This window comes from Nycticebus coucang, chromosome 9 (assembly GCF_027406575.1).
Source record: "Nycticebus coucang isolate mNycCou1 chromosome 9, mNycCou1.pri, whole genome shotgun sequence".
Lineage (NCBI taxonomy): Eukaryota > Metazoa > Chordata > Mammalia > Primates > Lorisidae > Nycticebus > Nycticebus coucang.
This window is the reverse complement of record NC_069788.1, coordinates 66,216,996-66,244,598: the sequence shown is the minus strand read 5'-3', so window position 1 is coordinate 66,244,598 and position 27,603 is coordinate 66,216,996. Positions and strand designations below refer to the sequence as shown.

Sequence of the window (27,603 nt, the reverse complement as noted above, 5' to 3'; positions counted from 1 at the left end):
CTCTGTGTGCGCGCACGCATGTTTATGTGCAAGGAGGAGACAAGACACAGTCTGCAGACTTGCTGAGCACTGCTGAGCAATCTGTGTTGCTGACTTGCAGCTGCCCTGGCAGCCTGTGCATTTCTCAGTGATGGAGTAAGTGTGTGGGCAAAGAACTGCATTTTACCCAGTGCTAACAGAATCCGTCTCAGTGTTAAAACTCGCAAAGGTTTTTTTTAAAAAAAAAAGAAGTGGCCGATCTTGGGGATTGTAAGTCTTTTTTGTTTTACACTTCACAGCTTTTTGTAAATGACTAATTATTCTAGCAGCATTTCAAATTTAGGGTACAGGAGGTGGGAAGGGCACAGCTATATTGAATTGCAGACTAAACAGGGAATAGATGAATCCTCTAGGCTGGTATCGTAGTAATTTAAGGGACTTCTCTAAAGGCGGATGAAGGAAAGTCTTCAAAGACTGAGCTATTTATTCCTTGCCGACCCCTTTTTGCTCTCAAGTGATTTTTCTCTTAATAAGCGATGATGGCAATGATTGTTCTTGTTTGTTGGCAATCTATGCAGGTGGCAGAAAAAAAGGCTCTGCTTCTTAGATTATTTGGCTAAATGAAAAAAGGATTAATCATCTATACTTAAAGATAACCTCTCAGGATGAAGGTCCCTGACATATGTATGATTTTGAAGCCGTTTGCTGTTGATAAAGCACTTTTCCAGGGATGCCTCCTCTAATAATCTTCACACAACCCTGCAAGGTGACTGCTATTGGGAATCCATTTTGTAGATGAGGAAACTGAGCTAATGATCTTAGAGAAGATAAGTGGCAAAGAAAAACACACCTTCCAAATACAGAGCTGTGCTATTTCTGGCAAATGCTGAGAAAAAAAAAAAAACAGCTTGGTTTAGTTTTTGTATTGAACAGAATTTCCCTCCCAGGTTTCTGTGGTCAGGTAAGTAGCTTGGGGACAGTGGAGTTCTAGAGCAGTGGGTCAAGCTTGGGTGTGCAAATGTCCTCAAGGGAGAGATAAAGCATGGAATGAAGAAAAGAGACTTTCTTTTATCATGGCTTTAACTGGGCTTTGTATTGCATTTCAGTAACACTTCCCATAGTAAATAGGAAGATCTAAAACCCTGATACTCAAGCTTGTGTCCGAAGACATTCATGCCTGTTACAATGTGGGGAGCAGAGATGGCCAGTGCAGGTATTCTCACAGTGTGCTCCTTGGGGCATCAGCATCCCCTGGAAACTTGTTAGAAGTGCGTATTCTCAGGCCCTACCCCGGACCCAGAACCAGAAATCTGAGGAAGGGGCCCAGAAATCTACATTTTAACAAGCACAGTTTAATGTACACTGAAGTTTAAGAAGCCATAGTCTAGTAGGAAATGCAGTCACGGACTTTGGAGCTGGACCTGAGCTTGCAAGTCCTCTCTACAGTTTATTAGCTGGGCTTCTATCAAGCCTTAGTTTCCACATCATAAGATAGACCTTCCATCCAGGGTCATCTAGAAGACAAAATAAGTCTCCTAATAGTAGTAGATCATAAATGCTTGTTCCTTGCCTCTCATTGTGAATTCAAATGCTGTATTATGCTAGAGTTAAGTTGTCATCAGTTTTAAATAACTGTTTATCAGATGTTATTTGCAAACCTCATAGTAACTGTAAAACAAAACCTATAATAGAAAATTAAAAGCAAGAAATTAAAACATATGATCAGAGAAAATTACTTTTCTACAAAGGAAGACAGGAAGGAAGAAAGAAAGATAAGACCATAGAAACAACCAGAAAATAAATAGCAAAATGGCAGTGTTAAGTCTTTACCTATTAACAATAACATTGGAAAATTACTGAAAATGTGCAAATGGACTAAATTCTCTGATTAAAAAGCAGAGTGGCTGAATTGATTTAAAAAGAGAGAGACCCAACTATATGTTGCCTACAAGAAACTCATTTCACCTATAAAGACACATATAGGCTGAAAATAAAAGGATAGGAAAAAATATTCCATCCAAATGGAAACCCCAAAAAGAACACGAGTAGCTCTACTTACATCAGATAAAATCTATTTCAAAAAAAAAACAACAGTAAAAAGATACAAAGAAGGTCATTATATAATGATAAAAGATCCATTTAACAAGAGAATATAACAATTATAAATAGAGATGCAGCTAGTGGTGGAGCACCTACATGTATAAAGCAAGTATATTAGAGCTAAAGAGAGAGACACACCAATGCCATAACAACTGATGCCTTCGACACTCTTTCAGCATTTGACAGATCATCTAGACAGAAAATCAACAAAGAAACGTCAGACTTAACTTGCATGATTAGTCAGAATAAGTAATGTTAACTGTTCTATAGGAAAATCCTAAATCCTAGTCGCCTCAGACAATAAAGGTTTATTTGTCACTCGTGTTAAACTTCGTGTGGATCTTGTGGCCTATACCCATCATGCAGCCATTATGTACTTTCAGAACACGTGGCTCCAATCTCAATAGCAAGGGAAGACCAAATAGAGGAAGCATGCACATCACTTCTGTCCACAACCCATTCACCAGAACTAGTCTTACCACTTCTAATTTCAAGGGAGGCTAGAAAGCATAGCAAACCACATGAAATATTTGATGAGCATAGCATGTCTTTTCCACAATTCCATTGAGCCTACAATTGCCATGAGTCAACTTTATTTAATAGTTCATCCAGTCATCTAAAGGCATTGTAACAGCCAGAAGAGACTCGATTAAAGACTTCTCACAATTAGCAGTTGGAACCTAGGGGCACATGAAGTGGAACCTATCACATGGATTGCCAAAGGGGACCAGTATATGAGTGTCACTAAATCAATGAATTTGTCCCTGAGGTTGAGTTTAGGAAAGTGACACATGGAAATGAAAATGATCGCAATTAGAGAAAACTGAGACCCAAAATAAATACACTTCTGTTTAAAGGAAAAACTACCTTAAGTACGACTAGGAAATTCCAAAAAGGAACAGTGGACTTTGAGCTCTGTTTTATGTACCTTTAAGGTGAACTGTCCAGGCTAACAAGTTACTAAGGAAAACAAAAAACCTTCGCTTTAACCAGTTGATTCTATTTGGGAGTACTGATTAAGCACCTGCTATGTGCACAACACTGTACCAGATATCATTTAAAAAGTCACTAAATAATTATCCCTCTTAGGGCTTGGTGCCTGTAGCTCAGCGGCTAGGGTGCCAGCCACATACACTGGAGCTGGCAGGTTCGAACCCAGCCCGGGCCTGCTGACCAAGAATGACAACTATTTCCCAAAACATAGCCAGGCGCTGTGGTGGGCGCCTGCGGGCACCTGTGGTCCCAAATACTTGGGAGGCTGAGGCAGGAGAATCACTTGAGCCCAGGAGTCTGAGGTTGCTGTGAGCTGTGACACCACTGCACTCCTCTGAGGGTGACATAATGAGACTCTGTCTCAAAATAATAATAATAATAATCCCTCTCAGATGGCTTAAAGTAGCAAGTGAAGATATGCTTCTTGTTCTCCAGTTTAGTCTGGGAAAGAGATGTTTGTGGTAAGTTCTGTGGGGAAGGTGTGGGTCCTTTTGGAACATTTTCTTTTATTGGTGTAAATTAGTTTTAGACTTTATCTATTTCCATCGTTTTCTCTTAAAATGTTTCCAAAAGAACAGGAGTAAGTCAGGGCTCTGAATAGTTTCAAAATTGAATAATCTAAACTTCTAATTCAGAGTTTCTTTTCTCTTAAACTTACATGTTAACATGAACAACTTCAACTTGAGTTGTCAGACTACTTCTCTTGTAATATATTCTTTTTCTTTCCTACAATCTTTTGACCATTTATAAACTAAAACAGACAGAAAGATGTGTCATTGCTATCATAATTTTATCCATGGAAGGATCTCTTAATCATTTGTGAACTTGCCAGGAGTCAATGAATGAATTGTGAGTTAAATCATCTTATGACGCATCTGAAGAATGGTCTAAACTTTGGTTGAAAGGCAAATTTGGTGCATAATATGTTATTTCAAATATCTGATCTAGGGGTTTCAGATCAGCTTATTCAGAGATTTTTGTCACTGCCTATGATTTATAGATTCTTCACCCACTTCATAACTGCATCTTCAGGATTAGAAAGTATAGTAGAATTAGAACATTTTATAACTTAAATGGGCATTTACAATCACTGCATCTAACACACTTAATTTTACACATAAACAGGCTGATAGAAGTTACACTATTAGCCCAGCTCTTATAATAATTTTTAACTGAACTAGAATTTCAAACCACATCTACAGATTCCAGCCAGTGTTTAAAATTAATCTCTCCCAAGAAAGGAAGAAATACATCACTTTTCAGTGAAGGAAACAGGCCAGTTATTTGTTAGCAAGCATAACACGTCATATATCTGTGCTGATTTTCTCAGCTGATTTTTCTCAAAAGAAATGGCGTAGAGGTTTTGAATGAAAGCTTTAAACATTTTCCGTAATCAAATGGCCCATGAAAAAGGAATCTTTGAATTCTAACATAGACATGTTCCTTCATGAGCACTGTTACCCTCCTCAATCCCACTTAGCCAGAAGAACAATTAAATTAAATGCGCAAGTCAAAGATATTTCCACACGTAGATTGCCCGTGGTTCATCACGGCTGAGCAAAGTCTCATTAATCATTTTGAAAGCTGAGCAGTACTTTGGGAAATTCTTTAGCTGGTACCTTAGTTTGGAGTTGCCCTATTCTATTGAGTCTTTCAAGTGATAAGTGAAGCTCTAATCATTTGGACTTGTTAAGGATTCTCAGCTCTCTGTTTCAGTGGTAAAGTTGGCATTTCCAGGCTCTAGAGGAATTTCCACTGTGTATGGGCCCCTTTCTCCCTCACCTTCCAAATATGGCTTCAGATTTGATTGACTGTGATTTTTCTGTGACTCCTAAACCTTGCACACAGTTCTGAATATTTAAATAGCAGAATTGGATTACAACAGAAATGTGCAGTGCAGTTGTTTTTCATGTGTCCCCATGCATCTTTGTTTACTGGCAAAATACCTCAAATCTCATGTAAAATGCTAATAGGAGTAATTCATTTTATTCATCTTTATTATGCTCATTTCACTCCTCCTGGAATGCCAAGATTTTTATAATAGCCTCAAAAGCTGCATACATGCCTAACTAAATAGTAATTTTGAGAAAGATTATAAACAGGGAGAAGCATCCAAAGCTACAAACCCTGGCAGATCTCTTTTTCCCTCTGATTCTAAAAGCAATTCCTTTGAAATATAAGTGAATACACTTCTATTTTAGGAACTGTGATCATGAAAATTTGATGTTCTCTTCCCATGGAATCATTAAAACAATAGTTGTTCAAAATAGGCAGCCTCGTGAGTGCCTTTGAAAAGAAGCAGGTAGAGAGATAAATAGTGGGTGCCAACAGGTTATCAGTGTGTTGAGAAGAGGTTTGCTACCTTCAATCCAACCCTCTCTTTGACTGCAATGATTTTTCTTGTTTTGCTCATCTTCGTATTGAAACTTCCCAAGCTCCCTCTTAAAAGATGCCAAGACAAGTAATGACTTTTCCTATATGTTAAAATGACATGGAATCTGGGTGCCCCACCAGTAATCCCAGCGACTTGGGAGGCTGAGGTAGGAGGATCACTTGAGGCCACGTGTTGGAGGCTGTAGTGTGCTGTGGTTGTGCCTGTGTGTAGATAGCCACTGCACTCTAGCCGGAGCAACATAGAAAGACCCTATCTCTTTTAAAAGTAAATAAATAAAAATGACATTGTAAAGAGGGTTCCTTCCACAAATTCAGTTCAACCAATGAATCTTCCACCTGCATGTTGTTCCCTAAGAAGCCTGGCCAGTGTCCCATTTCAGGTGATGCCACCAGTTTGCCCTCCTCAAGTTAGGTGGCACCACTTTTGTGTTCATGGGAATGTGAGTAGGCAGCTTCTCCCTGAAGCCTGCCATATCTCTGCTGACCTGGGTCCTCACGATGTCTAGGTTCTCTGTCAAGTTTCCCTCTCCCTCCATAGTCTTTAATCAACAGAGCCATTTGGGGCCACAGCCTGTGAAAACTGATTCTCCTCACACAGTTGCCAAACAGAGAAGCCAAGATGTGCTCAGGCAGTTCCCATACGGGCCCTGTAAACGCATAGAACTCTGCCCAGGCAAAAATAAAATACACCCTTTTATTCAAAAGACAACATCAACAACAACAACAACAAAAAAAAAAAACACTGTGTAATGTCACTTTTAGGATACCTAAGAATTCTATCATATATCCACATCATGTACTACGGGATGTCTACATACAAATTTCTTAATATAACACTGAAGTATTCATAAAACTATATGGAGCATTTTTTTGAACGTTAAAACTCTTCCTTTGTATAAAATCTTTCAAACTGCCTTTTTGACAAATAAACTTGATTTGGGGGGAAATTCTGATCTCTTTTGTGTGGCCACAGTCATCCTCATGTTGAGTTGATTAGCAAAGCCCTAACACTAAGGACTGTGTTGGAGGAAATAAATGATCATTGTAAGACCAGCTAGTAGATGGGGCAATAATTCATATTAAGAGAAACATGTGTTTAGCTGCTGTAAGTAGAGGAATTCACCACTGCAGCCATACTCCTGCAGCTCTGATATAACTGCAGAGCCACCAAAATCCTACTCTTCATAGGGACCAAAATCCCAAGCAAGGGTCAAAAGGCTGGGAGCCACAGTGAAGAAAGAGTTGGTATAAAAAACACTGTTCACTTATCAAAATAGCATGCCAACTAAGCAAATCCAATGCTTGTTCACTTATATTATTCATGATGATGAGGTGAGGGAGGAGGAGGAGGAGAAAATTTAGGCCTTCCATCCTGTTTTGCCACCCATGGTCCCTAACTCACACTGTACGATGATTAAAGCTTTGACTAACTATTGCTGACCTGTAATTATTCTTTGCAGCCTTTTAGCCATGCTCAGGTTTTCAGTCTGATGTTTAAAGGCCCTAGCAGGTTACATCTGCCTAATCAAGGTTAAGAATTACACAACAGGGTGACTAAAGAATGACTTGTTTTATTTTGCTTTGAAAAACCAAAAGAAAATTGCATCTGGTAGGTTGTGACGGTTATTGGCTTCCACTCCATTGGCTGATGCTGCAAGGAGACAATTTTCAGGCATTGGTGACCCTCTATGGCGGGGTCACACATACTAGTACCCTCAGGCCAAATCTAGCCTGCCACCTAGCTTTGTCAATAAAGCTTTATTGGAACACAGTTGCACTCATTCAGTTACATACATTTGTAGCTACTTTCACACTGTAATGGCACAGCAGGGTAGCTGCAGCAGAGACTATATGACCCAGAGAACCTGAAGTATTTACTGTCTGGCCTTTTGAAGAAGAAAGAGATGATGCATTTAAGGGCTCAAACTAAAGGCATTTAGAGAAAGTGGCTTTGCTCTCAATGTTGATATCAGATTCATTTAGAACATGCATGCATTTAAAATATCACCATTAGAAGAGGAAATTACATTCATCCTCACATAGGGTTTTTGTTTGTGTTCATTCCTCTAATCATCAAAATGATTCCGTTTACCTTTACCTATTAGCCCACATCTGCCTGTGAAACACCATGTAGCATGCACATTGTGCTAAGGACATGGTCCAGTTTTAAAAAGCTGATGTATTACCTGAGCAGTTAGGAAAGCAGCTTCAGGGACAACCAGGTATCACTGAAAGCAGCTGAGTTCAGCTGGTGAACAAATAAGCAGGGCCAGGCTGTGCAGACTGAGAGGAATGTGTTTTAGCAGGTGACATGTGCTTTCCTCAAGAAAGGAAGGCAAAGGGTGAGTGGCCAGTGTTCCTGCCAGCTGTGTGTTAAGATTCTGCCTGCCAGACACGTTCGGCCTCACAGCGACCTCTTGTGAGAAATGCCTCGGGTCAGGACACTGGCCAGGGGTTGGTACTCTCCTAGAAGGAGGAGATGGCTTCTCTGATGGAGGAGAATGTTACACAGTCATCAGTTTCCCTAGGGTGAAGGTGGGTGTTTATTTTACACGTCAGAGCTGGTTTTGCTGGTGCTTCCTGAGAGGCACCTTACAGTCACAGGCACAGGGCTGCTAATGGAATCTGCCCAAGTTTTCCCTAGCGACCAGCTGGGACATTTCAGTGTTGAGAAGCCTCCTGCCTGTGTGCTGGGGCTCAGCATAGCTGGTGTGGCAGCTATGTGCAGAATATGTATGTTATGTGTATTTGATGTAGTTAGAACGTAAAGATATAAAACAAAAAACCTGGCCAGGCATGGTGGCTCTCGCCTGTAATCCTAGCATTCTAGGGGGCCGAGGAGAGAGCATTGTTTTGAGCTGGGAGTTAGATACTAGCCTGAGCAGAGTGAGACCCCCCACCTCAACAAAAAAATAGAAAAGTTAGCCAGGTATGGTGGTGCTCACCTTGGGAGGCTGAAGCAGGAGGATCACTTGAGCTCAGGAGTTTCAGGTTGCTGTGAGCGATGATGATTCTACTGTATTCTAGTTGGGGTGACCGAGTAAGACTCCATCAAAAAAACAAAATCCTAAGGAAGGGGGAAGAATATAAACTAATATATCCCAGGCTGAGCTCTTACAGTCTGATGACAGATATGTGCTGGGAATTCAGTCTCTTTGGGGGTCTCCTATTTGAGAAGTAATTACTCTCAAGGGATCTCTGAAGCCATTGAGTAGATAAGCTGAAGAATTAGTGAGAAATCATTTACATTTATTTCATATAATGAGGGTAAAGTTTATTTGAAACTTACATCACTCTCTCTGTTTTCATTCTTTTTCTTCTTTTCCTTTTTCATGTAAACAGACCTTTTCCAGATACATAAATATTCCATTATTAAAATTTCATCTATCCTGAGCTCATTATGATTAACAAATTTTCAAAGAATGTGAAAATGTAATTCTAGGGTGGTTAGGCTTTCTCAAAGTGCACCATGTTGCTGGGGGAAAATGTTTGGGGGAGGAGTCTTTTTGTTGTTACATCACATCTACAGGAAAATGTATTTTGTGAAAAAAAGACCACAGGAAAACACTTAGAGATTAATGAGAATATCTTTATTCATACAATTCCTTTGGGCTGGTAGTTAGATACTAGCCTGAGCAGATGTGAGAACTTCAGGATGTGAGTTATTGGTTTAAAAATGAAGCTTTATGTTTAAATTTGTAGAAGCCATGGGTCAGGAAAGAGTAGGGGAAATGAGATTTTTAATAAAGGAGAAACATAAAAAACTTAGCAAATTCGTGTGGCCAGAATCCCCTCCACTTGAATATTTGAGACTGTGGATTGGTGTTTGGTTGGTTTTTAGGGTTCTTTTTTTTTTTTTTTTTTAATTTCCCAAGCTTCTAAACAGCATGAGATCTCCTTTTAACTTGAGTTGTTATTGTTTCCAGAAATAGCCCGTGTAAAGTAGCTGTAAGGAAAATAGCTGTAGCCCCATTGAATGAGGAGGGAGAAGAGCTGGCTTCCTGCCCCTAGCTCCTGGCTTCTGCCTTGCCTTCCATGCTCAGACCTCTCCTTGGGAAGCACAGTGGCCCCAAGATGAGAGATTGGCCTTTCGGGGTGACATTTTAAAAACATGAACTGAGCATGTTCTGCAGCTCCCAGGAGGAATCCAGGTGGCACAGTCGGAGCAGGGCATGGAAGGGACATCATGGGGCCTATTTTTAACTCTTCATTCCTTGCCTGCCTTTGGAGAGTGATTGGGGATGACATGTGTTATCTATTGAGGTCTAGTAAAGCAGAGGCAGTGGAAATCTGGAATCCTAGTATTTTGTGAATGAATGAAGATGTGTTTAATTGTCTGAGTTGTGCACATCTACCTAACCATGATGTTGCCCATGACGTCACTCTCAGCAGTGAACCCCATAGTTTCCTCTTTTCATGGGGATCACTCTTTGTCCTTGCTCCAGAGTTCCACGTTCATCAGAGGATATTCTTTAAGGGTGTCTGTTATGAAATATAGATCACAACTATAGCCCAGGATGAAGGAGAGAAGTGGAGAGGGAAGGGAGGGGAGGGGAGAGGTTTGATAAAGGGTGGGTAAGCGGTGGGACCACACCTGTGGAGCATATTGCAAGGGTACAAGTCAAATCTATCAAGTATAGAACATAAATTTCTTAACACAATAATTAAGTAAATGAGGTGAAAGCTATATTAATTAGTTTGATGTAAGCACTCCAAATTGTATAAAAAAATCAACACATTGTACCCTACCAATGCACAAATGTGTTCATGATCTATGTGTATATGACTTAATAAAGGGAAAATAAATAAATACTATGGACACAGAAAAAAAAGAAAGAAAGAAAGAGAAAGGTGTCTTTCGGGATGCCCACACACAGCAGAGCTTCCTGCCTGATCCTACATCTGGGTTTTGCTGAGAGCAGTTGTGGCATGTTGGGAGGATGTATCCATGGGCCCACCATTCCCGAGGGAGGTCAGCTCCGCTGCTGCAGACACCTGTGCTTTCACACTGTGCAACAGCAGCGATTAGGCACTGTCAGAAGACCACTGATAGCGCTGAGACAGGAAAGAAGGAAAATGGCCAATACCATTTGATAACAGCAGGGTTGTTGAGGACCACATTAAAAATCCAGTGGGGACTCCCAGAAATATTTGGGACAATTTGCAAAGATTGGAGGTTATATGTTTTTGTGACACAAGAAATACTATTTGTAAGTCATCTGAGAATTTTTTTGACTTAGTGCTTTTGGTTGGCATATTGAGCCAACCAATATGGGTTTAACTCTCTGCCCTTAGGAGAAATGGTACAAAGGTAATCCAATCTGATTGCTGTTATCCATCATTCGTCCAGGGCTAGTGTAGTTATCTATCAAAGCAAGCATCTCCTTCCTCCTCCAATATTGCTCAGTGTCGCAAATCTTAGTACTTTCATCCAAAAGGAAGATCTTCCCATCACTCAAGTTCACTTCCATGATCTTGCCATCACTCAAGTTCTCAGCAGGAAATAAATGGTTCACTTATGACCACTTGAGGAGAGTTTATTTACAACAAGACTAATTATAAAAAATGTGTGGACAGGTTTCAGAATCCTTCTCAACACCAAGGTCCAGGCAGCCTCTAACAAACATCCAGAGTAGACAAAAAAGCAGATTACTATTAGTTGCATTTTCCATAAGAAACAAGAAAGCAATAGACTACTTACCTGGTTTTTATGTGAAGAATTTATAGATATGTGGGAGATTCTCACATGTAAGTTCTGAGCTGAGAAAGAGCCACCTCTTAGCTCCCCAAGGCAGGAGGAGAACACAACTCTAACTCTACAATTTTATTGCATATCATATTCATCTTTTTAGTTGCCACCCACCCAGCACCTTATTCAGAAAATGCTCAATACGTACTTCTTGAATGCTAGTCAATTATGTGAAACCAAACTGAAATAAAAATGAATACTAAATACTTAACAAATTTTAAACCCATTGATCTAAATTATGACTCCTTTCTCCTTCCGAATCTTCTTACTGTGATAAGATGGAGAACAAAGATACGTTTTCCCCTGTAGACAGAGGCTGACACTGGGCTCGTGCTATTTCTTTCCTAATTGCTCAGCGACTTCCCTTATTTCAGCAGAACTAATAATGACTGAACCCCCTTTTACGATCTACAAGCTGTTTCTTAAGCTGCAGCATACTCTCTAAACCCACCTGCCTGCCTCCTCCCCATCCACCTGCTGAAACAGCCTTCTCCAAGGTTGTTCAATATCATCTACCGCCATTGTTCCCAAACTTCAGCATGAAGTTGCATCTCCTGGAGAGCATAAGACAACAGATTGCTGGGCCCCCCTCCCAGAGTTTCTGAGTCAGTAGGTCTGGAGCCCAATAACTTTATGGTGATGCTGATCTGCCAGCCCAGGGACCAAACTAGGTGAAGCGCTGACTTAGGATACTTCAAAACCTGAGAAGCTTAAAATAAGAAGTACATCTGTGCCTAAGCTCTACCTTCATATGTTCTGATTTAATTGGTTAAGCTATTGGTATTTTTTTTTTTTTGGCATAACAGGGTTAACCCATTGGTGTGTATACTAACTATGTATATACATATACATACATATATATATGCATAACATGGGTTATTCTTATTCTAAGGTGCTAAGGATTGAGAACCACTGAGAAACCATGGGAAATGGCTGAGATCAGGAAAATAGACACAGAGCTATACGAAGAGGACCAAGAATGAGCTTGAAGTCTTAACTTCAGGATGTTTTTTGCTCCCATTAGTATGATGAAATATGGTGATTAAGGGTGGTGCTGATGTGCTAATTTTGCCTCAATTTCAGTTTTCTGTCTTAACTTCTCACCAGATCACGTTAAACATGTTGAAGACTCTGATAGAAAGTTATTAATAAATACTTTGTGCTCCTAGGGAGGCTGTTAACTTTTACAGCAGGTACCCAGTAGAGCTGCCTGTTGGAAAGGATGGGAGAAAAGCAAAGGCTAATTTTAGTTTTTAAAGTTTGGAGAGAAGCTGGCGGCAAAAGAGAAAATATGGTATATATGTTATCTGATGGCAGAACGTTATTAAATACCCATGCACAGCCATTCTTGCTGGTGTGTTTTTTATGCACAGCTCCAGTAATCGAAGGCCTAGACCAGTTTCTGGCATGTGGCACATGGATGGATGATAGATGGGGTGGATGGATGAGTTAAGCTAACGGTGGCCAAATCGCTTCAGTCATTCTAAAGTGGTAGAATATTGGACATTTCCTTTTTATCCCAGGACTCCCTAGCTTTTGGCATCCCGTTGTTTTGTCATTCGTGTTGATTGATGCTACGTGTAAAAATAGCCTTGTTGAAATGAGTATGTTCCTTGGTCAACTTCATTAACTGTCTCAATTTCTGCTGTAACAGACAACTCTTTCAAAGTGAAATCTCCCTGTTTGCTGATATGGGTTTTCCAGCCAATGATCCTGATAATAGCACTGTAAGTGTTCAGCATTCAGGCTCTTGGCTTTCTGTTTTGTTTCTTAACAGGTTTGATGTCTACTAATATACACTGTCCCAACGTTACTCTAAAACTGAAACACCAGCAACACTGTGGTGTTTTCTCTGTTTATAACCTCACAGTATCTTACCTTAGCCCCAGAGTCTCACAGTGGGGCCACAACCTCCGGAGAATAAAGCCAAAAATATTCTCTTAAGCGTAACCTGTTTATCTATTTTGAGCTAAGGGACCTTTGTCAAGTTAGCAAAAATAGTATTTCATGCTTTATACTGATTTTTAAAAGGGACTTTCACATCTCATTCTCATGTAGCCCTTCCAGCCATGCTACACAGCAGGAGGGCTGGATGTCCTGATGACCGTTTGTCATACAGTAAAATTCAGGCATGGAGAGTTAAAGTGGTTCATGTACCCACATGACCTTCTGGTTCATGGTAGAGGCAGGCCGGGACATCGATCCAGCCCATCCCTGCCACCCCCCACCCTCTACTTCTATTCTGTGTCCTGTAGCCAGGCTGTTGTTCATAGCTTAAAGGGAATGACAAATTATTGACTACAATTCCTGGGAAGAGTTGAGGGCACAGATCCACGATATTAAGAGTTGTTCTGCTTAGTTTGCAGACAGAAAAGGCAAAAGGGCATCATTCTGAGGTGTAAAAGCAGAACTGCTATTCAGCCTTCCCAGTGCACTCTCTTCTGTGGCAGAAACTCCCCTGTGTGAGCCTAGGGTTCTCAATCTGTCCTCGAGGGCACAACTCCAGGGTTCAGAGAGTGTCAGTCATCAAATTTTGTTAATCATCAAAAATTATTCATTGAGCCCCTACTATGTGCCCGCCACTCTACTAAGTACAAAGAACACGTGTGCCGGTGTGGCACCCATAGTCCTACCGAGCAGGGCTTTGTGTGAACAGGTATCATCATTGTGACGAGTAAGGCCATCATCAAGACGAGGCGCTGTGCAGAGGGAGCTGCCGTCTCTGCCTGGTAGAATCAGCAGAGGCACCCTCAGCACCCCTAACTCGTGATATCCTATGGTGGATGAGGCAGCAAAGGTAAAGGAGGTGTTGGGCTCACTCTGCACTGAGTCACAGGGTGCGGTGTGCAGCGAGTGTGTGCGTTATTCTTAGTGCAATGGCCACTGTCAGCGGAGGAGGGAGACAATCTAGCCATGTCCTTCCCTTCTCTCTCCTCCTGCTCTGTCCATTCTCAGCACCAAAATTCCAGGAAGTCCAACCAAGACTGGCTAGGAGAGGCCTTTTGCTCGACTGCACAGAGAAGAAGAGGCTGAGCTTGGAGAGAAATACCAGCTCCTTTGGGCGGCCCCATATGCCAGAGGTAGTGGGTTCAAACCAGCCTTGGCCAAAAACTTAAAAAAAAAGAAAGAAATGCCAGCTCCTTTGAGGTCTCACACCTATTAAGCAGTAGACTACCCTAAGATGGTCACTGATACACATGGTTCCACCTCGAAGCCACCCTGAGCTTTTATCATACCTGAGGCCTGCGAGAAACAGGAAATCAGAGATGTTAGAAGAAAGTATGAGACTTCTAAAAGTCTGGGAAAGAAAACAGTGTAAGAGGTAGCTAGCAGTCAGAGGTGTCATATGCTGGGGAAAGGTTGAGTCAAATGAGGGCTCTGCAAAAAAGCCCCTGGATTAGGCAAGTAAACCATTGGTGACCTCTTCAAGAACTGGCTCAGTAGAGCAGGGTTTCTCAGCCTTAGCACTGTTCACACTGGGAACTGCACGATTCTTTGTGGTAGTGGCCATCCTGTGCATTACACGACGTTTAGCAGCAACCCTGGTCTCTACCCCTAGAGGCCAACAGCACCTGCCCAACTGTGACTACCAAAAATGACTTCAGACTTACCAAAGGTCCCCTGGGAGGTAAAATCGGCCTGACTGAGAACCAGTGCAGTAAAGTTGTGTGAACAAAAGCCAGATTGTGATGAGTTACTGAGCCTGAACCACCCTTGCAGGGGGTCTGGCAGCCAAGAGCAGACCGGTGACGGGTGAGAGCTGGAGGAGGAGGTAGGAAGAAGAGGACAGTTTTGCGTAGTGGGAGTGGTTTTAGTGTGTTCTGTTTCTAATAGAAAACACATTTGTTTGCCCCAGGGAAAGAACCAGAAAAGAGTGAAAGCTAAATATGAGGAAAAGTCAAGATGCAGCATTCACAAACACTAAGTATCTCCAGTTGCTAGACTCTGCACCAGGCCCTGCTGATCTTGTGAACAAATGAGAGGTTCCTTGTTCAAAAATTATTGAAAATTTTGAAATGGCAGCAGAGCATTAAACCCCAAACACAGGGCTCTTCTCTGCTGGGTGTGGGGGAGGCATGGTCCATGCACCTGCTCAGATACATTGCCAAGAAAGCTGGCCTCCTGATGAGTGAGGCAGATGTGGCCACAGGCCTCAGAGAGCGTAAGCCTTGGGGTGGGGCAGATAAAACGAGCAATAACAGGAAGTATAAGGGTACAGAAGATGAGGGAATGTCGTCATGCATAGCGCACGTTCACCACGAGGTTAGTGAGCAGAGGAAGTAATATTTAAGATTTAAGCTGCAATGTCAGGGGTTATTATTGGTTACCCAGACAAGGAAGATAGGGAAGAATATTATAGCTGTAAGGAAGGGCATGCCGATCTGGCAGGAACCGAGAGGAGATGGTTGTGTATAAAGGCCAGGGCAAGGGAGATTCCTGGCAAATGGCAAGATCATGGACACTCTTGCAACACATTTCATGTTTTGAATCTAACCTGTGGGCACTGAAAGGGCATGCTTAGTTTCAAGCATGATCCAATTTGCCCTTCAGAAAGACCACTCTGTCTAGACTAGAGAAGGGACAGGCTGGCAGAGAGATGCTGGTGGCCTGCTTTCCCAGGATGGGAATGGGAGATGGCTTGGACATAGGACTTGGTGGTTGATTGGCCTTCAAGGCTGAAGTTCAGAGAGGATGATTTCTAATCTTGTGGCTCCAGAATCTCATGGCGCGGGGGGGGGGTTGGTTCAAAATTACTTGGAAAAGAGTAGGTATGGAAGGAAATTCACTTGGGATCCTTTAAGGTTAATAGCCTTAAGAGCCCAAGGAGGCATTTAGAAGGTGGTCAGGAACTAAACCATCAGACTGGAGTTTTAGATTTTGGAGTCATCAGTGCAGCAGTGGTCACATCCCAGGAATGTGTGTGGCATTGAACTGGTGGGATCTGAGTTAAGTGTGCTAGTTACTAAGCAAGCACCTACTATATTCTTCAGTCTCCCTTAGGAACTGGAGATGTAGTAAGGACCAACGTGGAAGCCCCTGTCTCTCGGGGGAAGCTTCCAAAGGAGGTGGAGGGGATAGAATTCCCCTGACCCCACCACACACATCTCTGCCTAGTCCGTCTCCTTCCCCAGGTCCCTAACAGAAAACCCCATCTCCTGCTTCTTTGGAGGGGGGAACCTTGTTTTCTCTCATTCTCCATGGTACCTTTACATTTCCTCTCTTGATCTGTCTGAAAATGCAAGTTCCCTCCCTCTGGTGCTGAAATGCAGAAAACCAGAGTTAATTCTGCTTCTCTTTCACCTGAAATACAGCTTCAGAAATCCAAATATAAAAATCAGTGCCCTCAGAACAATAAGCGGTTGTAAATGCTAATGAAATCTGTGACCTTGGTGTTCTGGAGCCAGCAGAAAGCTCATTAGCTCCGGGCTGCAGAACTAATCCTCGTCGGCCTCAAGGAGTCTGAGCAGCAAAACCTACAAGGTTCTGTCACTTCTCTGGGGAGATGCTGTGGTATGCAAAGACAGTGCTCCCGCTCTCTGTGTATTTTAAAGCATCTTATGACTACATTCTCTGCTAGACCTTTTTGCAAGGTCAAAACTGCAGTGGCCTGTATTTTGGGTTTTTGTGGTTTTTTTTTTCAGTCTTTTCATGCAAAGAGGAAAGCTCCAGTTTATCTGTTTCTTACTGTCGCTAGTATAGATAGCATCATGCAGACTGGAAAAAGGTTTATTCTTAAGTTTTGAAAGAGGATAGAAGCTCACATGTGGCAATTGATGGCATATAGCAGAAACCCGATGATTTTTCAGTTCATGGTAAATGGGAAATCATTTAACTGTGGTCTGTGGCAAAGAAGAAATCATTTGAGGCATGGAGACAGTTTGCTACTCAGAGAGATTTCATAAACCAGGGTCACATATATAATAGAAAAGTTATTTAAAATTACTTGAAAGTACATTAAACATTTAATTTGGGATAATTCACTTTATACAAAAGTTGAACTCCAAAAATGTTGACCTTGCCACCTAGCTAAATGGTCACATCTAGATATCATATACAAGTCAGGAATTTTTTTTAATTTAATGTTAGTCTTAATCAGACACAATTAGTAAGCTCTACTAGCAAGGTGGGGCAAAGGAGATATAATACATTTAGGCGGCATCTTAACTTTGATTCTTGGGATTATTCATCCACTTAACCAACTCATTATGCTCTGCTCTTCAGCTTTCTATTAATCAATATTTAATGGGTGCACAGAATTGCTCATAAAATGAACCAAAATACTCTACTTGGGAAAGATGGCAGGATGCTCTGTGCATACCCCTAAGATTCTGATGACTAGATTTCTGAAGCTAGAGCTTTACCTCTTTGGTTTATGGATTTGTCTCTGTTCAAAGACCAATCCCCCAAGGATAGGTAATATTTTAAACTAATAGAAGTCATCTTCCATATAGTACAACTTGAAAGAGTAAGCAAAAGCCATCAGATGGAATTCCCATATAATTCTAATACTGAACTTTACAAATCTACATGTAACCCTCTCTGTCCTGCTTCCCTCCAGTCCCAATAAAGAGTAAAGAGCTGGGAGGGTGGTGCCTGTGGCTCAGGGAGTAGGGCACCAGTCCCATATACCAAGGGTGGCAGGTTCGAACCCAACCCTGGCCAAAACTGCAACAACAACAAAAAAAAAAGAGTAAAGTGCTGGGAAGATAAGGCCAGCCGTCTCTGTCCCTTGGAGCCCAAGCACTGCTGCCTTCTCGGGACTCCTGCACCATCACTTGAGACTTTCTCTCCTCATGTATTTGGCTTCTCCCCACCACCACCACCACTTAATCTTGATTCTTTCCATTAAACATGCTCCATCTTCCCCCGCTGAAAAATAAAGAGTCTCCTTCAACTGTCTCAGCCCCTTCAAAGCCAGCTCTGTTAAGTCTATTTTCCTCACCTCTGTTCTCAATTCTCTTCACCTTGGCCTCTGTCACCCAGTCCACTAAGGGAACTCTGGGTGAGAACAGTAACCCAGTGGGCGCTTTTTGAGGCCTCGTCTGACCTTGCAGAGGCACTTAGCGCTCTTTGTCTGCCACGCCCATCTCTTTGTCTGCACCCCACTTCAGAGACCAACCCTAAGTAGTAGGTTGTCATCTGTACTTCTGACCTTGCAGAGGCACTTAGCGCTCTTTGTCTGCCACACCCATCTCTTAACTATTCACCAAGTAGGTGCCTATCTGTGGAAGCTCTTACTATGGCTACGTTTTATACTTATTTCTATGATAGTTGATTAATGACCATCCTCTAGTCCCAATCTCAGTTCCAGAAGGGCAGGGACTAAATCTGCTTTTGCTCATTGCTGTCCCCAGGTGCCTAACACAGAACCTAGCACAGAGCTGGCACTTAATACATAATCTTTCAAATGAATGAATGAGTGGCTGAGTCTGTAGCACACATTTCTAAGAACACATTTTGACAAGAATGAAATAAAACTCCAGGGACTTGGGAGGAGAGAGGTCTGGGGAAAAGGGCCAGGAATGATCAGAAAAGAGGGGAACAGGACAGATGAGAGTGTGTTCCCATGTGTTATCTGAGTGAGTGCTGGGGACTGGACTGACTGGACCACATATACTCTGTCTTGAAGGCATTCAGCCTCAAAAAAAGTGTGACCTCTTAGCATGCTAAGGAGAACCGACAGTCAGACTCAGGCACCAGTGCACCATGCACTAGTTTGTGACTTCTGACAAGTGTTGTGGATATGGCAGACAAAATATGGACCTCCCTGAAAGATGTCCACATCCTAATCCCCAAATCTCTGAATATGTGACCTCCCATGGCAAAAGGGACTTTTCAGCAGTGATTAAGTTACAGTTCTTGAGATAACAATTAAATTAACTAGCATACATACAGTGCTTAGAACTGTACCTAAATATGATAGGCATTAAATCAGCATTAGCTTATTATCATTTACTATTTGCAGAGAAAAGAACATAGGCTAGCAGAGTCTAATACATTGATGGAGGCAAATAGATTCAGAACAGACCCAGGACTGGAACCCAAATCTAACCTAACCGTCCTATTTGATGCTTTGTCTTTGCAATGCCACAATATCATGTTCCTATGAAATCTCATTTTCAGAATCAAAACAGTTATAACCCCTTTGGTGGCCTTAGCTGTATTTTTCAGCTTTGGGTAGTCCTGATGTTCTCACACCCTCCTGAAAGAAATGAAACATAGAAGACCTTATTGGAAATTACGTGTGGTTTGGCTATCTAAGGCAGCCAAGTTAATAAGATAATTTTCTCTGGGGAGAGTTCAGTCACTCATAGTTTCGCCCCCTCCAAACGTGACCCATAAGAAAACAAAAAAAGGCCAGCACAGAGCCAGGCAACGTGTCTAGTGACAGAATCCGTGGACTGCCCAGTGATGAGCACTCGGCAGACACTTGGCATAACAGTTCAAAACAACATCCTGGCCTCTGAGATGTAAGCTACACTTGAATTTACAAGTTTTCTCAAAACACCAAACTCTAGCTCGATTTAAAGCCTGGGAATTAGAACCATCCCATAAAGGAGGCTGTGCATCCCTTAGACAAAAACAAATATTCTTAGGACAAATAAACTGACAGGTGAGAAAAAGCTGCTATGAAGATCATTGTAAATGGAGTGGGTGAGCCACATTCCAGACCCATGACACCAGCTCGCTCAGTTGCACAAGCACCACTTTCCTCCTGCAGTGTGAAAATGCTGTTAGGACTCAGAGACTATGGAGTCCAATTTAGACGCTCTGATACTACAACTTTTCAAATGCCCAGCTGACACTTAACAATAGCGATAAAGTATCTTCATGGGATTGTAAAGGAGAAAGCTGGTTTTTTCTCTCTACTCGCACACTCAATACAGCACACTTCTATGACCAGATGTGGTGAGCAGGGCGGCTCTCCAGTGGACATGAATTGGGTGCCTGCCCTGTAATTCGATTGGATTCTGACACTCTGCCTGGGTGATGTCAGATCTCATGGATTAAGAGCTCAGCCCCATGAAACTGCACCCCCCTTCAGAGACCAACCCTAAGTAGTAGGTTGTCATCTGTACTTCTGACCAACCAGCTATCAATGGGAGTTTCCATGGCAGCCTCCTCAAGTTTGATTAACTTGCTAGAGCAGCTCAAAGAACTCTGGGAAATGCGTTTACCAGTTTATTATAAGGATATTACAGATGAAGAGATGGACAGGGCAAGCTGTGGAGTGGGGAAGGGTCATCAGTGCCCTTTGGGTGCCCACCCTCCCAGCACCCCTATATCCAACAACCTGGAAGCTCCTCCACTCTTGAAGTTCAAGAGTTTTCATGGAACTTCACTTCTAGTCCCTCACGCACCACCTTCCAAGCTAAAAGCTCTGGCCCTCCACCTAGTTGGTCTTCCTGGTGACCAGCCTGTCCTAAGTAACCTGATTAGCATAAACTCAGTTGTGATCCAAAGGGACTCACTCATTCTGGGTAAGAAAGACACTCTTGGGAATTCCCAGGGTTGTGGGTGCTCTGTGATAGGTACCAACTACGAAGTCCAAGCATGTTTCTTTAATACAGCAGGGAAGCTTGGAAGAGAAAAGGAATGATAAATGTGGAGACTTAAAAACACCTTGAAATACAATTTCTGACATTTTTAGGGTGGTGCAGATTTTATAGGCGGGTATCTTTCTGGCACTGAAGCCCATTCCCTGTAGTACGCAGGATGCATGAGGGTAACGTTGGAATGTCACAGAAGCAATTGGTTTCTGGCCCAGAGCAATGAAGAGAAATACAAATGACAGCAAGCATTGGATTTAAATCTAGTCCCTTGGGTATCCTGGGAGATTGATTCCAGGACCAACTCCTGGGATACCAAAATTCAAGGATGCGCAAGTCCCTGACATAAAATGGGGTCATATTTGCATATAATCTATTCTAGAATACTTTAAAATCATCTCTAGGTGACTTCTAGTACCTAATACAACATAAATGCTATGTAAATAGTTGTTAGATTGCATTTTTTAATTTGTTATTTTGGGTTTTTAAAAAATACTTTCCATCCACAATCAGTTGAACCCACAGGTACAGGGGGCAACTGTAGTTATATTTGGAGACATCGTGGACTTCATTTTCCCTCTAGGGTGTCTCTTCCGATTCCATGAAATAAATTTAACTTGCCAACTACAGACATCGGTTTCTGAATTGTGGGAGGAGACCACAGCTTCCACAGCTAGGGGGCTCTCCTCTCTACCCTGGGTCTCAGTGGAGCATGCTGAGTAACCCAAAATTCCTTCCACAGCGTTCTCACTTCACAAGCACCTCAGCACTGTGGGCAAAATGCAGGATTGTTAAGTAATTACCAAGAGCTTCAAAAGTACAGATATGTCTGGCCAAGCTCAGGCCCACCGGGGTCATGTGGGTCCTTCCTGGAACTTCATGTGGACCTTTTCTTCTGGGATGCCATCCTGCCCTCTGGTGCCTTCTGTCCTTAGGTGCCACCCATTGTCTGATGCTGCCTCCCCACATTGCACCACCTCAGGCTCACACCCTCACTGTGCTTGTTTTGCTCAGCGACACACCCAATAACAGGAGCTTCATTTCAGGCCTGTCCAGTTGTCATTCCATGACTCCCAGGGCTCTGGTGGTGAGGGGTGGGGATGAGAAGAAGAGCAGCTATTGTTCTTTGCAGACAGACACGCTGTCTGGAGTCCCCCTGGGGTCACGGACCTCTATGTTCTCACTGGGTCTGCACAGAAGTGGCAAGGAGCATCGCCTGGAGGAGGGGGAGAAAGAAAGGGGAGAGGCCATGGTCCTCAAGTTAGGAGGCCACAAGGAAACAAAGGGGCATCTGTGGAGAGAAGAGTGCTGCCTAAGTTGCAGTCCCCTTGCCTGGGGGCACCGGCAGAGTGGGGCTGGGGAGGGGCTGGAGGAGGGAGGAGGGCATGCGGGGTGGGGGGTGCAGCCCAGCGTGACATGACGCACGTGCCTTTCCTGGGCTTGAAATTGAGGAACTGCGGAGGCGGCGGTGGCCACAGTCAGTCCTTCAGAACACAGGATGGGACAAGGACTCCAGCCACTGACTCTGCCTCATGTATCGCCAAGGGCTGACGAGATTAATGACCCAAGGAGGATAAGATATGGTCCAAAAACTTTTCCTGGATTTTTTCCGTAGGCGGCTGAGCCAGAGGCCAACTGCAGAGGAACTGGAACAGAGGAACATTTTGAAACGTAAGTAGCTAAACGCATGGCAATCGCTGGCATTTTGTGGCGGCTTTTGTTATTATTTAATTGTGGGGCACAAGCTTTCTACCTGTGCCTGTGTGGAAAAAACTGGGAACCTCTCTAGCCGGTGAGGCTTTGTCTTTGTGTGTTAGAGCAGCCAAGACGACCTCCCCATAGAAAAGGCCAATTGTATTCTACTCTGTTCATTGGATGCTCACAGATTGCAAGTAGGACCTTCCCTTTAGTGTTGTGAAGTCAGAGAGAAGCTGAAAAATTAGAGCCAGAGAACTTAACTGATCATGATTTTGAGGTTAGGGTCACCTTTCAACCATAATTGGCTTAGAAACTGCAAATATGAAATGGATGGCTAAAATAAGGGAAATAGCCGTTTGCAAACTGGGACTAGAAAGCGTGACTTTGCATTGCGGCTGGCTGCTGTTGATAAAAGCCCTCATCCCTTTGAATGTGAAATTGAAAGTCTAAGGAAGTATTTCCAAGTGAAAGTGCTCCATGTCCATCTCTGGGAATTTCCACCACTGGCCAGTGGCACGCCTGCCTGAGGCTCTCATTCAGGAACAACTGGCGGTCGCTGATGCTGTGGATTGGAAAAATAAATAAGCCCCTTGTTTGGTTCAGGACACAGAGATATTTAAAAATGTATAGAGAAGCCATTTGATGCTAGGGGGAAAAAAATCACACAAAATACTAAAAAAAATCAAGAGTTTCAGGGACAGCAGTGTGCCTCAGTCTGATGGTAGCTATTAAATCATTTAAAACCCACACCACTTTGCTCACATCATTGCTGCCATTCTCACCAACACCTGTTTCAAGGTAGCCAACAAATAGTATTTTTAGTTTAGTTTATGACCCACACACATGCTTCTAAATTCTCTCTATAAAAGAGAAGTATTCACTGCAGAGCTTTCTAGAAATGCTATGTTGCAAACACACACCCCTAATTCAATCACGTGAAACCTCAGTTTGGGTGGCTGGACATTTCCACGTAACCCTAACTAAAATGATTTAGCCTGTCTACTGTGCTCACTGTGGTCTTGGGACTTGGTCGACAATGTGTAATATATGGAGGGTGAGTGCCAGATTCCTGCTGCAGTGGGCAGCCTGTAGCCACAGCCCCTCGGGGGTACCCAGCTGCTTGTGCGTGCCTTAACCAACATCCTCCTTCCTCATCCCTCCTCCCCGCCAGCCACCACTTCCCCTACTCTCAGAGGAAGGTATTTTCAGGATTGGCCTTCCTCAGTCTTTGAGTACACCTCACACATTGCCCAGGTCTCTAGGAATTTTTGTATGTGTGTGTGTATATATATATATATTTATTTATTTATTTAACCAAGTTAGAAAAGCTTAAACTTAAGTTTCCGAAGTTAATATTCCATGCAATGAAATGAGAGCTTTTTCAGAGGATTTCCAAGGTCAGGGAAATCCTGACCTTAGGCTGTCTGGGGCTTCCCTTTCTGCTCCAGTTTAATACCTAAGACGTTGTAAACTTTCCACTGCTAGAGAGAAAGAAAAATAGAAATATGAACCTTTTCTCCTAAACTCAGGACTCAGGTAGACAGATGCTTCTTTCTCCCTTCTGCCTCACCCCACATGCATACCCGATGTGCACCTATGGCCCTCCAAGGAATCTGTATGTACAATTCACTCAGGATTGTACTATACTTGTGGGCTTGAATCTGAGGCCTAAACTCAAAAAAGCTAAAAAAACCTCTGTGGGATGATTTATGTTTCAGAAAATACTGGGTATCTCAGCAGGGGCAAGGTTTCTAGAAAGAGGCTTAAAATTCCCCAGCTCACCTCTGGCTCCTGAAGGCTTCCTCTCCTACCCCTGGTTTGCCCAGATCCCCTAGAGATCAGGGGTTTGTCCAATGTGCTTGATTTTTCCTGCCTTTTAAGCCCAGAGGGTTTAGATTCAGGAAACCAAAAAGGGGCTTTAAAAGATTATTTCTATGGTTCTCTTTTATTCTATTCCCTCTTCCTTTTTGTCCTGGTCAAATAGTTGCAAATTCAAGAACGGCTTGACTGAAGTCAAACAGGATGGTCATTCCACAGTTTCAAAACCTTTCAGAAATGAACATGTTATTATTCCCAAAGGTTTTTATTTTCCCTGCATTCTGGAACTGTTCTTCTAAAAGTTTCCGTTTTACTTTTTTAAAAATTTAATCTATGTTGATTGTCTAAAAGAATTAGCTAGTTCCACAAGAAAATACCTTTAAGCGATTTGTTCTAAAACCTGTTTTCTGGGCTTTACATTATTTGAGGAACCACTTGGTCTGGGAGTTACCGCTCAGCAGTGGCTCTTTGAGAGTCCGGGTTTGGCTTCCAGCCTTACCCTGTGAGTGGCCAGTGAGGCCCTATGCACATCTGAGCACATAATGAGCACACTCTGATGGTGGCAGCTGTAATGATGACATCGTGGGCCTTTCCTGTCCGCTCTTGGTAGTTGCCAAATAGGGTTGTCTTGGTACCTAACCTCTGCCTGAGAATTCACAACACTGGGTTTGTAAATGGCTTCGAACTAACGTTATAGATTCCATAGGTGGTAGCTCGTGGCCCGCCCCTCAGAACAACCTAAGAAATGCACACAGGAGATGAAGGCTCCATCTTCCTGCTTATCAGCTGTGTCACAGAATGCCTACCTTCGCGGTTCAGAAGGGGCCTGTAGCGTCAAGAGTCCGAGGCCAGTCACGGTCAAGAGAAGAAGCACCCACCCCAAGTAAAGTGTGACAGCAGGAAAGGGCAGCCGTAGGGTGTGGCTAGTCACTTAACTCCCCTGGGTTTGCATATCTTCATATAACCAAGAGTGGTAGATGGGAAGTCTCTAAGGCTTCTCGTGGCCCTGATATTTTTTATACTTCTGTAAATTTTAACCAAATGCCCTCTAGCTGCCTCCCAGGCATACGACATCCCACTCTCTCTCCTGCCCTCCTTTCTCCCACCTGCAAATGTCACTGACGGAGGGCTCCCTTCTTCCAGTTCTTGCTGTCTACCTCCCAGTTTAGTCTCTAATAGATTAATACGTATTAAAATATTCATAGCTGACTAGCTTAACAGGTTTTATCCCAGAGAAATTGGCATTTTTACAGAGGTTGCTGTCTGGGTCTTGCTTTCTGCCTCCCAAGTCATCTCTGATAGATTAATTCATATGAACTATTAATGGCTGACTAGTTCAATGGATTTTTATCTAAGAGAAATTTGCATTTTTAAAGAAAACTCAGGGAAAGAACTAGGATTTCTGAATCCAAGGAGGTCATGGTGGAGGTGTTGGGCACTGTGGGGCAGCAGCAGGTGATTCCATCCTGCCCAGAATATGGGCATCTCTTGTGCTGCTTCTGTACGAGGTCTAGATCCCCACAGCCGGTCAGGATAGTCAGATCATACCTTACTTCCCACTGTTGGTGCTGGGGGTAGTGCTGTCACCTTAAGTCTTAGTGGCTGTGGCTGTGGTTGCTGCCCTCAGGGCTAGCACAGAGGGGAAGGTGAGACAGTTTGTCAGGAAGTCCCCACACCGTTGCTATACACAAGAATTTCCTTCTTTTAAAGACCTGTCCCGCACTGAGATACTCAGAAACCATGACTGAATTATGGTGTACATCAATACAGCAAATAAATTATAGAAATATAATTTAACAACTGTGATTTCAAAAGGAGAGAATGAGCATCCTGGGTAATCTAAATGCACCCTATGCCAAAAGCCAGCTTGCAGTTTCCTTTTATTAATGCCGTTTGAAATTCAGCGTGTAAGAATCATAGGCCTTCTTTGATACCAGTTGACTATGTTTCTTTCCAAGTCCAACAATACTATGCTGGTATCTAGATTTCCATAGATATTAAACAATCTTTCCAAGGCCTGGAAAGGAAATGATCTACCCAGAGTCATGCAGTTAGATTAAAGGGAGAGATAAGCCCAAATTCTCTGCCCTTCAAATCTCTGTTCCCTTCCCCAGACCCTCTTCCCTACGGCTCTTTAGCAATCTGATGAGTAAATCACCCACATACTAAGCCAAGAACATTTAGGCTCTGAAGTCTTCTCTCCTAAGACACTCCTTAAAAGACAAAATGCAGACAATTGTACCCCCCCACTCACACATGTTCTGTGGACTTCTTGGAAGATTCAAAGAATTAATGGATTCAGGGCTTGTGAAAGGTGAGCGTTTTGTAATTCCTCTTAGCGTGTCCAGCGTCAAGGTTGGCATCCAGTGTCGAGGCCCTGCCTCACTTGGTTCTTGCAGCAGTAGGTGGAAGCCAGTCTTATGTTCTACCCCATGGCGCACTAGACATGAGGGTCACATCATAGTGAGACCCCTTCAGTGTCTGGGAGGCTCAATGGGGAGTGAGTGAGCCCCAAATCTTGTCCAAAGAAAACCTGGACCCCTTTCTCTCTTAAAACCCACCTCCTTGCCTTGTGGCCACCTTTCTCAGCCCAGCAGTTCTGCCTGGGGACTCAAAACCCCACGTGACACTATGGTGCATATTGCAGGGGTACATGTCACATCTATTAAGAGTAGAGTATAAATGTCTTAACACAAGTAAGTGAGGTGAAGGCTATGTTAACCACTTTGATATAAGCATTCCAAATTGTATATAAAATCAGCACATCGTACCCTATGAATGCATTAATGTACACAGTTATAATTTAATTAAAAAATTGTTAACAGAAAAAAAAAAAGAAAACAAAATAAAAAATTCAGCCTGCTCACCAGCAACCTGAAACACTGCAGGGAGCTTAGAAAGAATCCCCACATGCAGAAGGGTGTCTGGGGAAGGGGACAGGAATTCTGTCTTCCCTTTTTCAAACTGAGGTGCTGGACTTGCTAGGGTTCAGAGGATGCACCTGTGTGTAAAACCAATTTCTGAAATCAAAAGCATCTTAATTATGTCTTTCAGCCCGGAACGAACAAGAAGAACAAGAGGAGAAAAGAGAGATCAAGAGAAGGCTAACCCGAAAGGTGAGATGGTTCTCCACACAAGGGCTGAGCAGCAGGGGTGGGCTCCCCACCACTCCCTTGCCCTCTGCTGGCCTCAGTGGCCTCACAGGTATCTGGCCCTGGGGTACCACATCTTATATGTCAGAGGGCACATCTATCTTGCTCTGCAGAACCTCTCCAAGGGCTGGTGCTCAGCCCAGCTTCATGACTCTCAGTCTGGTTGGTG

The 27,603-nt window shown here is 42.9% G+C and overlaps 1 protein-coding gene across 13 annotated transcripts in view; it reads left to right on the top strand.

The window, feature by feature from the left end:
* Positions 1 to 27,603, top strand: part of PHACTR1 (phosphatase and actin regulator 1) — a 544,631-nt gene that overhangs the window by 509,054 nt on the left and 7,974 nt on the right. For 12 of the 13 annotated variants that reach the window (XM_053602161.1, XM_053602162.1, XM_053602167.1 and 9 more), the window contains 2 exons: positions 22,382 to 22,437; positions 27,337 to 27,398. In XM_053602161.1, coding sequence (XP_053458136.1) covers positions 22,382 to 22,437; positions 27,337 to 27,398 — 118 coding nt within the window. Of the gene's footprint in view, positions 1 to 22,381; positions 22,446 to 27,336; positions 27,399 to 27,603 lie in introns of those variants that run through there. The other variant, XM_053602173.1, reaches the window with a different exon arrangement.